Source organism: Pungitius pungitius, chromosome 2 (assembly GCF_949316345.1).
Source record: "Pungitius pungitius chromosome 2, fPunPun2.1, whole genome shotgun sequence".
Taxonomy (NCBI): Eukaryota; Metazoa; Chordata; class Actinopteri; order Perciformes; family Gasterosteidae; genus Pungitius; species Pungitius pungitius.
Window position 1 is genome coordinate 11,953,167 of NC_084901.1, and position 14,153 is coordinate 11,967,319.

Here is a 14,153-nt window from a genome sequence, read left to right on the forward strand (position 1 = left end):
AACGTGAGATTGAACACAGAACATTTGTTGTGGGAATTGGTCGCACCCCTGCAGGCCGTTGATACAAGGAAATGAATGTTGTTGTTTGGCTGCATCTTCTTCTGCCTCTCTTCCACAGTGACCCGATGGATATCCCTTCCAATGAAGCCCACATCCCGTCCAACCTGAAGACCCTGAACCAGTACAGTATTGCTGAGATCAACCACCGCCTCAAGAACTACCTCAAATTCCTCTTTGTTCGCGAGCCCTTCGAGAGGCTGGTCTCAGCGTACCGCAACAAGTTCACCCTCAAGTACAACTCGTCCTTCCACAAGCGCTTCGGCACCCGCATCATCCGCCGCTACCGCAAGAATGCCACGCAGGACGCCTTGTTCCACGGAGCCGACGTCAAATTTAAGGAATTCACAGAGTACCTGGTGGACCCGGCGACGCAGCGCGACGGCCCGCTCAATGAGCACTGGCAGACCGTGTACCAGCTCTGTCACCCTTGTCACATCCACTACGACCTGGTGGGCAAGTACGAGACTCTGGAAGAGGACGCTAACTACGTGTTGCGGCTGGTGGGAGTTGGCGACTCCTTGCGCTTCCCGAGCTATGCCAAGTCCACCCGCACCACGGATGCCATGACGGCCCAGTTCTTCAGCAATATCAGCACCCAGCAGCAGATCCAGCTCTACCAGCTTTACAAGTTGGACTTCCTGATGTTCAACTACACCACACCCAGCTACCTCCGGCTGGACTGATGAAGGACACAGCTAGAACTGGAGGGATTTCTTTGGAGGCAGACTTGATTTTTTTTTTTAAACTATCGTCGTAACTTGCAGACACGGGGTCTGAATTAGACATATAAATAGGTGCTGAGAGAGAGGAAGGTAATGCGTGCTTGTCTGGGGATAAGAGGGGAGGGGGGGGGGGGGGGTCTCATCAACTCAGCGTGCAACACAAAGCGCTGGTTGGATGTGGGCAAAATGAACCAAATGCATGCAAAAAAACTAAAAAGTGTGGGTGAAGCAGGTCTTCAAGGTGTTTTAAAATATGGGAACTTATCCCCAGAGGACGGCGCTGAAGAGGGCTTCTCCTGATGATGCCCCCGACTTGTTTCAACAAACCGCTGACAAATTAGACTGCTTCAGATTCTACAACGCGAACAGCGGCTTCGCACGCGCCCTGACCCCAACGCATCGTGGGAGCTAAGCTAATCTCCACCTCTCATCCTGACCCGTAGATAAACTTCGTCAAATTGTAAAACACCGTTCATTTTTCTCGCCACTCTGTCAGCGCGGTGCGTTAGCGCCCGGATCGCCACAAAGGCCACCGTTTAAAGGATGTTTTCTGTCTTTACTCTCGAGACCTCAACTGTTGTAATCCTTCGCAAGTCCTCTCATGTTACACCTTGAGTCCCCCGAAGAAGAAGAAGAAGGAGTCTCCTGCTGTGACAGTGAAGTGTGGAGGTGCTTAATAAATCATTGCCTGTGACACCGAGCATCCTTAACACTTTGAGCTACTGGAAGTCTGGGAGTGACAAGTCGAGATAAGATAAGAGACAGCCTGTGTGGTTGTGGAAGGGTTAAAGGCATGGGATCTCATTGCCCCACACTGCTGTGCCCCACCCAGGACCTCAGTGGACACACCCACAGAAGCCCCTCCTCAGACGACCAAACATGTCTTTCAGTAAATTAAGATCCTTTTTTTTCTATGCTTATTTTTGGTTTGGATTGTTTTATTAATCATTGCTGCGAGCAGCAATAACAAAACATTATTTAATTAGCTTTGTTGGTTAAAGAGAGAAATATTTTTGTGTTGATGAACATTTTAGGATATGATTTAAAGTTGAGCTGATGTCAGTGTTTTTCATGTTGCTTTCTTTCTTCACAACTCTGATACGCAGTTTCTTCTCTTCTGATGGTGGCGTGGTGCGTTTTCTGACCGCAGCTTTGTCCTTCTGTGTCTGACATCACCAGAGATTTACGAGTTTCTCTTCTCCATTTTCTGCCCTCAAAGATTTGGGGCCATAATGGTCCTTAGAGATCCGCTCGTATTTAGTGCACCTCATTGCTGTAAAGGTAATGGTGAGACCCCCAGCTCTCCCACCCAAACATGAGCACTAGATGCTGCTCTCTGTGTACATATCAACCAAATCGAATGCCCGCATCACAGTCATAAGCCGTATCCCGTACTGTAATGGGATTAATGTTAGCGATGCAGAGTCATGTCAAGGTTAATAACCGCACTCTCCATTACGCTGTGAATTGCATTACAGGCTGTAGGTATTATACGGGAGGGAGAGAGGGAGGGAGGGAGAGAGAGGGGCGGAGTCATTTAGTTTTTTTTACCTCTTTGTAAATTCTAAACCACTCCAGCTTCAAAGTCAAAGAGAGGGGTTGTTTTTTTGGAAAGCTCTTTGTTGCAATTGACTGAGCCAGGAATAATATTTTCTTATGCAGTCTGGTAGACTGAGTTTAATAAAGTTTTACCCATTATTCCTGTATTAATAACATTTCACTTGCCAGAGTCAATGTAGAGAGGTTACTCATGCTGTGATACTGATAGACAAGGCTGGATTAGCAAACGGTGAAGCCGATTTGTGTCACTATGACACGGACAAAAGCACAATATCAACTCACTCACGATTCGGGCCTTCCAGCGGGTCCTTCTTAACTCCAACCAGGAGGCCCTGTCTAGTGGGTTCCTGTCAGAATGTAGTCTTAAAACCTGCATTTTTGCACTTAACTGGCAAACAAACGCTGGTAATTGCCATGTTTGCTAGATCTTTTTGGGTCCAGCCTAGTCCAAGGGTCACTGTATGGGAACACAGAAAATATGCACGACTAAAGCACAGGCCCAATATCACAAAGTCGTCTCAGAGTGCTTTGAAATAAGCATAACATGCACTACGACACTGTAGACCCCTTTATTCAGACAATGAAAACCAACCAGGACGGACAGACATACAGTATGTGCTATGTGTACATATTAGAAAGAAGCAGCAGTAGTAGAATTACAATATAAAGAATTAGAATACAATATTAAAGGATAAAATTAAAACATTTCAAATGAAATGAGTAATAAGCCAAATAGTCTGCAATCCCATACTACGACACTAGGCTACCACTTCTGTGTTTACATGGGGACAATCTTTACATTTATTTGCATACCTGGGGCCGTTCTCATTACAAACTCATCTAATAGTGCAGCTGGCTACGCACAGCCCTCGTGTCAACTTGGATTGTGCTGTTGCATGCGCTCACTGTCCTTTCAAAATAAACCTTCATTCGCAGAAACAAGAGGGTTAGAGTTAAGTCAACAATACTACTTAGTCCGCTTGAGGATCATGGTCTGGGTTGGAATCGATCTGTTGCGTTTAAGTAGGCCACCTTAACTGTGTATGTATGGGTTTCACAAGTCAAGTCCCTTGACTAATGGTTTCTCGTCTGTACGTACTTCATCACATCATCTTCTCTCTATTCCCCATTGCAATAGCTCTGCATAGTAACATTCTACACAGTGTACAGGGGGGTTTAAGGGGTCAACGCAGCCTCATTTTTGCCCCCGCTGCCCCCGAGAAGTTACATTTTATTGCTACACCATGAAAAGGTTTTAGGCTACAATTAAATAAAAAATATTGCCTGTAGGTTGTAAATAGTGGAAAGTCACATAGACACAGTTGTGCAATGCAAAGGGGTTAGGGCTTTTAAGTTTTTACTTCCGAATCAATATTTATGTAAAATGTAGTCTAGCTGTGGAATTGAAGGCTCAATGCAGTATCTGGTCTAGTTCACTGTAAAGTCTTGTTTATTGATGACTCTGTCTCTGGCAAGCAAAGTGTTTGCATAACTAATAGTTATTAAACTAATAGTAAATCTTGGATACTATTTTGGCATTTCCTTTGGGACGCAGACCCATTGTAGCTGTAAACCTCCGCGAGTGATATTGTATTGTAGACATCTGGCTCGAATAGAGGAGAAAGCTTGCCGGCCTGGCCTTGTTCTCCTGCACAAACAATGGCTGCATTCTCTGACCCCCCCCCCCCTCAGAAGGGCAAAAAAATAAACACACAAAATCAGCTCACACACTTTCTCTCCTGCTGATGTTGATGGCACGCAGCATCTTCCTCAGCAGCTGTGAGCAGAGCTCTCCTCCCTTACACTCTGACGGAGCTTAAAAGGCTCATTTAGCCTCTAGATTGGAAGATGAATGATTCACAAAGGACCTCTTAGGCTGCAAGCGAGGCCCCCCCGCCTCACTCCAAACGTGGCCTGTGTATACAAGGTGTAAGTCAGTGTCAGTGATCCCTGCCATCCACGTGGTAGAAGCACACTCTGCTTGAATAAGCAGAGCTGGTGGAATGTCCCCATGGGGAGCGAGCCCCCCCCCCCCGGAGGCCCACTCTGACTCTCTGCCACATTCCCAGCGCGTTTGTCCCGCTTCTTAGCCCCCCCCCCCCCCCCCCCCGCTAACAGTTTATGTTACAGTCAAGCCGACGAGTACATGTATGTTGATTTTGAACGATGTCTATTATTAGACTGAACTACACATTTGCAGAGAGGAACCCTTCTTAACCTTAATCTTAATCTGAGGGAGTTCTTGTGCTTATATTATTATGGTAGTATTTATGCACACTGTCAACCGTGTCATAGCAGGTAAATATAAGTTAAAGAATTAGTTGGACAATTTGGGACTACTGCCTTGGTGAGATGATTGGCGGGTGTGTCATATATGGAGGTATAGTCAGCAGCTGTTTGGCTTAGTGGGAAAAGTGTAAACATGGGGTCCAAAACTTAACAAGAATGAGTCAGTCTGCGCACCGTGTCTGCACGTACAGTTGCTACCATGACTGGATACGTGAGTTCACAGTGACGGCTAACCCAGAAGCTACAATCATACCCATCTTCGGTTTGAAGCAGAAAGGGTCAAAAATATCACTTCTCTTATGAGGGTCACAACACGAAACATGTTGTAAAGGGCGTTTTTGGCACACACTAAAATATTAATAAACAAATTCAACCAAAAACCTGATTGTATCTTATATTATCAGCACAGAGGGATGAAGGCAGGGACATTTTTTTTACACTTATTTCCATTTCTGACACAATGTATCTATATATTCACAATGTAAGATGTTTTGTACGGTAGAGACATGATGTCAGTCATTCTGCTGTTGCTTTTGAGCTGTCATGTCTGGATTAATTGGCGCGCTGGTGGCCTCGCACACTCACAGACACACACATTGGGTTTTCTAGGCGCTATTGTTTCTCTGCCTTTCATTCACCGCAACGCAACACGCACACAGTGAATATTCATTGTTTTTCCGACAGATGGTTCAGTCTGCTGTTTCCCTTTGCTGCGATAAGTTTGGACAAAGATTGTCTCTCTATACGCAGATTTTCGCTGCATTTTGATTTGGGCTCTAGTTTTGCCATTGCCCAATGACTTCCCTGCTTAAAAAGGAACCGTTTTATGTTTTTTACAGTGCAAAACTTTATTTAGCTGCACTGAAGTATTTTGGATGTCAGAATGTTTTTAGGGGAATAACCCTCCTTTTGGAGGACAAGATAGTATTATGACCAAATTTACACCACCAAATTCAGTTTGAAGAGCTGCAGCACATAGAGTGACACAAATGAGGTATCTCCATTCACGCTCCTCAAATTTCTCTTCCCATATGACAAGCCACGCAAACATGCCGTTATGCGTACTTGCTCTGATAATGCAGAGCTCATCTTTCTTTAAAGCGAGCTAGCTGCTGACCCTTAAAACAAGGGCCTCCTACCCTTCTTTCCTTCCTGTACACCAGGCAAGTGTGAAGAACTGGAACAAATCCAAGTCTTTGTCTTAAAGTTCTTCCATCCATCCATCTTCCAAGCCGCTTATCGCTCATACAGGGTTGCTGGGGTCAATTCCAACTAGCCGTCTTAAAGTTCTTCAATTCTTAAATAGCTATCACACATTTGGTTAAATTTGTACACATCAGCGTGTCATGTGACCATGCACCGCCCTGACATCTTGTACATCCTCCCTCAGTGAGCAGAGACCACGCTCCCTCTGATCTGCCCAGTGTTTCCCAGCGGGTTCATGTTCCGCCAGATGGTGTAGATGTTGTGCTCCGGCCTCCAAAGTAATGTGTGTGTGTGTGTGAGTGTGTGTGTGTGACCCCTTGAGGAATGAATCTTAAATCAGCCGTGTCTGTTCATGGATTTCATACCATGTCATCAGCATTTTCAAAAAAAATGTGCGTATCAGATTCCCTTATGTGCTGTAACTAGTGGAGCGGCGGGATGATGGTGTGTGTGTGTTAGTGTGTGCGCGTGTGGACACGTGTGTGCTGTACTCACTCTGCCTTACAGGGGACGTTGCAGAAGAAGATAGAGATTGTCGTTCAAATAGGAGAAACGTATTTATTTATTTATTCTCAGACAACAATCCTTCCTAACAATCACCATGGCAACACACCCAAACTCTCTGCATCGCTTGTTCTCTCCCAGGATTGCGTCTCACTCCCCTGTTTTACTGTTTTCTCTTAGTGAGATCATGAATAATTGAGCGTGTACAGTACACTGAGTGTGGGAGAGTGGAGTCGGTTCTACAGCAGCACGACCTGTGGTTCATCCTGTCTGATGTTTTCACAATAAAATTACACTGAAACTTCCACCGCCTCCAGCTGCTTTTTCCCTGCTTTTTGATTTGTACAAGCTAACGTCACACACGTAGGAACATATCAGCTGCACGTGACCTCAGAACAATGAAGCGTTTTATCTAACCTCCATGTTTCTGTGAGAAAGGAAGATCATTTTTAATGAACTCAAGTTAGTACAATACATTTAATACTGTTCCTGTACATTTAAATGTTTGAAATGAAACGTATTGTTAACAATACAACTCATACACAAAATTGAAAAGGTACTCTTTTGTTTGTTCGCCAAAGTCGTTAGACATAGGATCAACGCAAAAAGGTATAGAATATTATAAATAATGGCTAATGGGATGAAATACACAAGACAGGTAAAAGGTAAAATACCATACAAATAAAATGATGATCAAGAAACATTAGATGAACTAGAATGCAAACAATGTATATAGTTGTTTATAGTTATTATTAGTAAAAATGTGAGGGCCTGTAGAAAATACATGAGCAAAAAATGACAATATTAAAATCAGTATCTGTATTTGCAGAATTCTCATACAAACACTGCAGCAGCATTGACGTTGTCATTTACCTTCTACTCCACTACAATCGAGATTTGCATCTTTAAGACGTAACTAACAAAGTATTTTGCCTCGATAGCTCAAATGTCGTGATTTAGCTGTGATGCTTTGACAGGCTTTTGTCTTTTGTTATTAGTTAAGAAACCAAAAAAAATAGAATTTTAGAACCGCGTGCAAAAAAAAAAGATCGTATCGAACAAAGATAGTAGGATACAAACACATCTAAGTAGCTTTGATAGCCCAGTGTGTGCACAGTAATAATGGAAGGTTTCACGTCAATATAGTGCAGGGGTAACAAACTCATTTCAGGTTTGGGCCAGATACTGCCCACCTCGATCGAACGTGAGCCGGACCATAAAAATCATAAGGAGGGGTGGCGCTGGGGATCCGGCGGGCTGGATTTTGCCATATGTGTAGAAACAGCTAATTAAGATTCCTATCTTTGTTGATAACAGCAAAGGTATGAGGCATTTATAATTGATAGATATTAATAACAAACAGCATGCAGCATCACTTGTCTCGACAGACAATCCGTTGAACTTGAAGATCTGGACACTGAACTGTTTTAGGATTCTTGCAGAACGTATTTTCAGGATCTCAAACACAAAATTACTCCCCTATAAAGTATTTAATTGAAAATGAAGTTGGATTTTTTTATCTGCCCTATCAAGTACAAACGACAAAATACTTTAAAGTAATTGAAAACTGTATTTCAAATACAAGTAATAGAAATACTGCCTGCCCATCTCTGTATATTGATTAGTTTCAAACATTATTTACTCTTCACATCGTAAATAGTGTGGTTACAGACACACAGATAGTGTGTAAAAGGCATATATATATATATATCATCAAATTGGTGGGATTCCCGAGGTGCTTCCCACAGTCAAACACCGGACAGTTAGAAAAAGGACCAGAGGTAAGATGGCAGCTTGCAACTAAATGTAACTTTGAACTATTAGTGAACATGTAGGGGCCCATGGCTAAATGAACCTAATAATATCACATTTCAATAAATCTGACTAACTTCTACATGTTGGCCCTTTTGAGAAAAATAGGTAATACCACAATGTAAAACAAATCAATTACAAGTAGAACCTCTCATCAACGTATTCTTAACTCATGTAAAGAATTATAACTGATGTAATTATGGCATTTGTGGACCATTGTAAAACCATTTTCATTAAGACTTAGGGATGTATGCTGTATCTGTCCAACAGCATGGGCGTACGCCGCAGTACGCCAGCTTGTCCCTGGCAGCTGTGTTTGTGGCTCAGCCTCCGTCCCCATCCATCTCTGAGGAGCATCAGTGACCCTACAAAGACCTCCCTACCTTCCAGTACGCCGACGCGATGTTCTGCTGCGCTTAGTGGTTCTTTTCAAGTGGTCCGTTCTAAAAAAAGAGGCCCCAGCTCCAAAAAATGGCCACACACACCTACACAACCAAAGAAGGAGACAAAGAAGAAGACAAATGCAGAGTAAGGTTGCTCTCACCTGTGAAGGCCAGAGAACGGCAGTGTATGGGGCAGTACTGTGGGTCCGCTGTGGGCAAAAGGGGGTTACTGGTTTGTACGCTCCACATTGCCCTTGAGCAAAACACCAAATTAATGCAATACATGACAAAATATGACAACATCAGCACTATTTTGTGTGTTAACCAAACTCAATAAATAGGAAGGGTGGGGTGCTGCTGTTTTGATGGGCAACTGAGTGCAAACACCTGTTTAACCCCCACACATTTCAGCAACCACATAATCATCTGCACACAAACACACTGCTGGCAGTGTTCTTCCTCCTGGCTGACCTTGTGGTCCCATCTCTAAAATACACATTAACCTTCTTGTCCTCTCCAAGTGCACACCCTGTCATTAGAGGGAGGCCAACCTCCACTGTGTGTGTGTGTCTGTGTGTGTGTGTGTGTGTGTGTGTGTTTCAGAGGAGGTTGGGAAACAGAAATGCAGCTTCATACTCATACAGCCAAGATGAAGAGAAAGAGAGGCTGGTTTCCCTCCTGAAATTCAGTTTTCAAGTCTGATGCTTTCCTTTTTTTCAAAACAGAGGCGGATGCAGGCGGGAAATAATAGTAACTGACCTCATATCTCTATGAAGTCCATTTTTGCACATTAATATGCAACACTGTAGATTCTGAGGCAGCTGATATACTCCTCCTTGTAATGTCACCATTAGAGACTAGAGATCTTGATTGTTCCTATTCAATAAAATAAGGTAACTTTGGCTCCTTTGGAAGTCCAATCATTATTGACAGTGAATATAATTGATTGAAGCAATAGAATCTTCAGTGCTGCATGTTCGCAGAAACTTTAAAATCTGTCTTTCCCCCTCCATCCGGCACCGTTATTTGATGCCAAAGTGACAAAGTTGGATGAAAGGAAGAGCTACAAGCTGCTAGTTCCGGAGGTGTGGTCTAGATGGCGCTATAAAATGAACTTGAAAAAAACAAAAAAAAGAATTCCTTGTTTTTCCACTTTAATTTGCATTCATTTACAGGGTTGCACAATCAAATGAAATATGCAGTCCCTTCATGACAAGAAGAAACACTATTATGTGAAGTCTGGAGAAGGATATTTTATACAGAAAGTGTGGGAATAGCTTCTGTACTTCAATGTCAGGCCAGGGGGAAGCACTTACCCTCAAGGGCCAGGATTTAAGGACAGGTTCACACTCGGCTTGAAAACAATGCTCAGGTGCCCAGATGTGTTTTACACCAGTTTTGCTCTCTGTTACTATTCCTCCTTTTCACAGAAATGTGCATCCAACATTAGTGGTGAGGAAGAAATCCACAGCTCTCCTCATGAAAGCTTATACTAAGGCATGATATGCATGCTGTAAAGTTGAGATCAGACATCAGTTATCCCGCACAATAAAACTCAGATATGACAGTAATTCATCCGGACCGTGCCGAGGGATCTGGAGACGGCTGTGAAACCCGAGCTGACGCTTTGCAGTGAATAGTTGTGCCGAGGAGCCTTTTCATGCCTTCTTATCACAGACAGCATCAGATTGACTGAGCTCTCGGTTCAAGTTTCCCACGGTTGGACTGAGCGGGCTTTGTGAACGTTACGGATCCAGATCCACACGACTTCTCCAACTCCAGGGCCGCTCCCCAGAGGACAAGGTCTCCGCTCTGTTGCAGTACACTGGTCAGCGACGAAGTGTCAGGGAGGGTATCGCTGTAAAACGTTGGCCATAGAGATGAAGAGGCGTTGGCAGGATATCCGGACTGATTGTATCATAAATTACCCGATGATTTATGCAAACGCTGACAAACAGGGTTGAGAGCTAATTAAACATAAAAGAGGCCCATCTTTCAACTCTGATAGTGTAAATGTTGCCATAGAAATATAATTAAATCAGAAGAGAGAAAGTATCACGTGGGAGGCTTTTAACACGAACAAACCAATGAGCCGTTCGACCTGCCAAAGTGCCAACGGGTTACGCGGTCCGATTGGCTGGCACACAATGACACATCCCGGGCTTCAGCAACACTTAGATGACTGTGAGGTAAACGCCTGACATTAAGGACGTTACATCCATTAGGACCATTATTGACGGCACAGATGGTGCTTTGTGTTTTTACATGTGATCTCAGGGAGGGGCAGAAATACATCAAGAAATACTATAAATGTGTGGAACTACCTACCATAAATAAATGTACGAAAATAAAATACAAAATACTGGTGCCAGTAAAATTTAAATGGGAGTATTTTGTATTTAAAATATAGGAACTTCTTCTGGATTTTACATTTTCTTACAATTTAGTAAGCAGAGCATTCGGGTCTGACACACACAGAAGAAGTAAAACCAGCTGTACACAGACAGAGCCCAAATCCCATCCAAGATCGACAAAGGCTTGGTTCCATCTGTGCTTGTTTATGGTCCATCTCAAACATCATCTTGCTGAGACGTGTTGTATGAATGTATGAAATAACTGTGATAGTCTGGCTAACTGTGAACTATATTATCTGCCAGTAATTGACATGGCAGTATGCCATTAACATTGAGAAGGTACACCATCAATTGTAAAACAGTGCCAGGTTAGATGGTCAGACATCTCTTGATAAGGTTAAACACTGGCCGTGCACTACCTTAGACAGCATGCTAGCGTCTTTAGCATGTTAGCTTTGACTGTTACATTATATTATAACCACCACCATGTTTATATAATAGTCTTTGTAACCAGACCCAGACAGAAATTATACCGTGAACATGTGACACACTCAGACAAAATATTTTACTTGACAGACAATCTGTTGAACTTGAAGATCTTTATTATATTCCACAACTGTCAAAGGTTGAGTTGCATTGTTGGTAGTAAAGGAAGCAGATATTGACATTGAACAACTCAATTGTTGTGAATAGAATATGAGAATTATATATGTATTGCTGTGACAGCTTGCGTAATTGATGATCTGTCTCTGTTGAAGTGCTTGGCCTAGACCCAATCATGACTGGTTGACGGGGGGGGGGGGGGGGGGGGGGGTGAAGGACACATTCCTCTGGAGTCACATGATGAGCGGATCAGCGGAACCCTGTCTCCGAGTCATGTCCCGCTTTAGTGTCCCTCAGTGGTGATGGGCCGTTAGCGTGTCTACATTGCTCCCAGGGTGGCACACATCCAGCCGTGAATCTCCACAGAGTCACGGCTGTTAGCCTCCTATTGTGGTTTTGGGTTATGTGCCAAACGAGATTGATAAGAGCCTGAATGAAGACGGATCGACCGGTGTTCCTCTCCAATAGCACTGAGAACCCAGCATAGGCTGAGTCATCTGTCCTCGGCCCCATCGATCGTTCCTTGCCACAAGCACATTAACTGTCAGTGTAAAAGTTGGAGGAGGGGGTGAGGGTGCGATGGTGGCAGTGGGGGGTACAAAGGTCACCGTGTCACATCCACGACGGCTACCAGGGAAAAAGAAATTGTTGAAAAATGTTTTGGTCAGTCAGTTTAGTAAAAAATCAAATATATTGTGGTGATTATGTGACGTGAAAGCCCCCATGAATCAGTAAAGAGTATATGATACAACGTAATGGTGGGATTGATCTCAGCATCACCCACACAAACCTTTGGCCTTTTGACTTTATGGGTTTCATGGCGGTGACGCGCTGTTCAGAAATGCACTCTGTGCTCTTGTAGTGAGATCCGCAGGCCTCTGCAGAAATCTGGTTTCAATCACGTTGTGTACAAAACCTTAATTGTTGTCCCGAGGTCCCAGAGAGGTGCAAGGGGACTCACAAGCTGGCTATGAGCTACCGCTGTGAGAACCAAGGCAGCATATTAACATACTGCTAATAGCCCCCGAAGGTGGCTGGATGAGTGACGGGAGGAGGTTACATTTCACATGCCCTCTGATGCCGTCTGGATCGCTGCTGCTGAGTGACACTGCACCCCCACAACCTCACTTTATCAAGCTAGCACAGCGGCCCACAGACCTTGTTAAAAACGGGCCCTCCAGACGCTAACAGAGATGCGTTGTTAAACACAAGCTCATACATCAACTGAAGTATATGAATTATGGCAGCCTGATGCTCACCTGGATTGCATGGTTCAGTGCTCTCATCATCACACCCTTGCATTAGTGAAGCTATTTTCGGTCAATAGAAACCCCTTTAATTATAGAAAGGCCTTATTCCCAAAGAACTCTCAGCCAGTAAGACAATCCATAAGCATGAATAAGCAATGTACATTATAGTGCCTTTGATCACATGAGAGGTAACACAATCCGATTGGCGATGCTGAAAAGTTGTCAAGCTTGTTGGAATGACTCTCACAGTGGTTAAGGAGATATGGGAAATCCATTAGTTATATAATCCTGGACTTTGAATTTAGACCGCGCGCTCCGTCTTAAGTGCAACCCTTCATTTGATCCCTTAACGGCCTCTTCTCGTTTCCAAGAAAGACACACATTGTGGACTCTAACTTTGAATTTCCTCATTTCCACGCTGACGCGTTAGCTCGGCTGTTTTCGCGGGAGCTTTTTCGTTACAGAGATGGCTGTTCTTTTATCTGCTAATGGGGGAGCGCTAACTTGTCGCGCTGCAGATATCCCAATCTGAGAGCACTTCTGAGAAGCTTGGTTGTCTAATGGCTTAGGTGATGGGCAAATATCCCGTTTGATTTATTAGGTATGAGTACAGTTTTATTGCAAATGTAAATGTTCTACTTTGAAGTGTGCACGCATGGACGGTCAGGCCTTTCTGTGCAACTGGCACCTTTTAAAAAAGTTCCTCCTTCCAAAACCATGAGACAAAACCATGCAGGTTCACCAGAAGTTCATTCAGCTCAGGGTTCCTGCACGGCCCCCAGCAGAGACCTCCATGGAAAGACCTGCCGCCTCAGCCTTGGAGTGGAGCTCTGCCCCAGGCAGCAGCCGCCCCACCGGGCCAAGAGCATCCCATAGCAACAGCAGGTATGCACATAGTTTATTTTGTTTCAACGTTTGAGGTCTTCTACCTCACAATAGTTCTGAGAAAGCTGTGGTAAATTTCCACCTAGTAATATGTTATTGAATTATTCTTTCACCAGATTTTTCCTCACTTAAATCTGTAACATTTTCTCGTGGTATTTTATTAACGAAAGCGTTCAATTTTCCGTTTCAAATATTCACTTTATTAAGATCGCGGTGCGGTTCTTCCTACGGACATGAGCCGCTTTGTGCGTCTGAGGTGGGCGTGCGTGTGACAAAAACTGTGCAAAAACTCCCGTTTCCCCCAACAGAAGAGGTTCGAGCATCGCCTGGCATTGTTGTCATGGAGACTGTTGGGAGCGCGTGGATAATATCTCAGGCAAAGCAAGGGGGGAGTTTTTACCTTTCATTTCCATCCCGCCTCCTGCTTGTCGCGTGCGGCTCACTGGTCGAGCTTTCATCTACTGCACTGGGACTAAGTGTGCCCAAGTGGATGAGAGCCTTCCACAAAAATAACCACAAATCAGG

The 14,153-nt window shown here is 44.0% G+C and overlaps 1 protein-coding gene across 2 annotated transcripts in view; it reads left to right on the plus strand.

Moving 5' to 3' along the window:
• Positions 1 to 4,421, plus strand: part of chst11 (carbohydrate (chondroitin 4) sulfotransferase 11) — a 59,021-nt gene extending 54,600 nt beyond the window's left edge. For both annotated transcript variants that reach the window (XM_037461807.2, XM_037461808.2), the window contains exon 4: positions 119 to 4,421. In XM_037461807.2, coding sequence (XP_037317704.1) covers positions 119 to 743 — 625 coding nt within the window. In that variant the 3' untranslated portion in view covers positions 744 to 4,421. The remainder of the gene's footprint in view (positions 1 to 118) is intronic.
• The last annotated feature ends 9,732 nt before the right edge of the window (positions 4,422 to 14,153 follow it).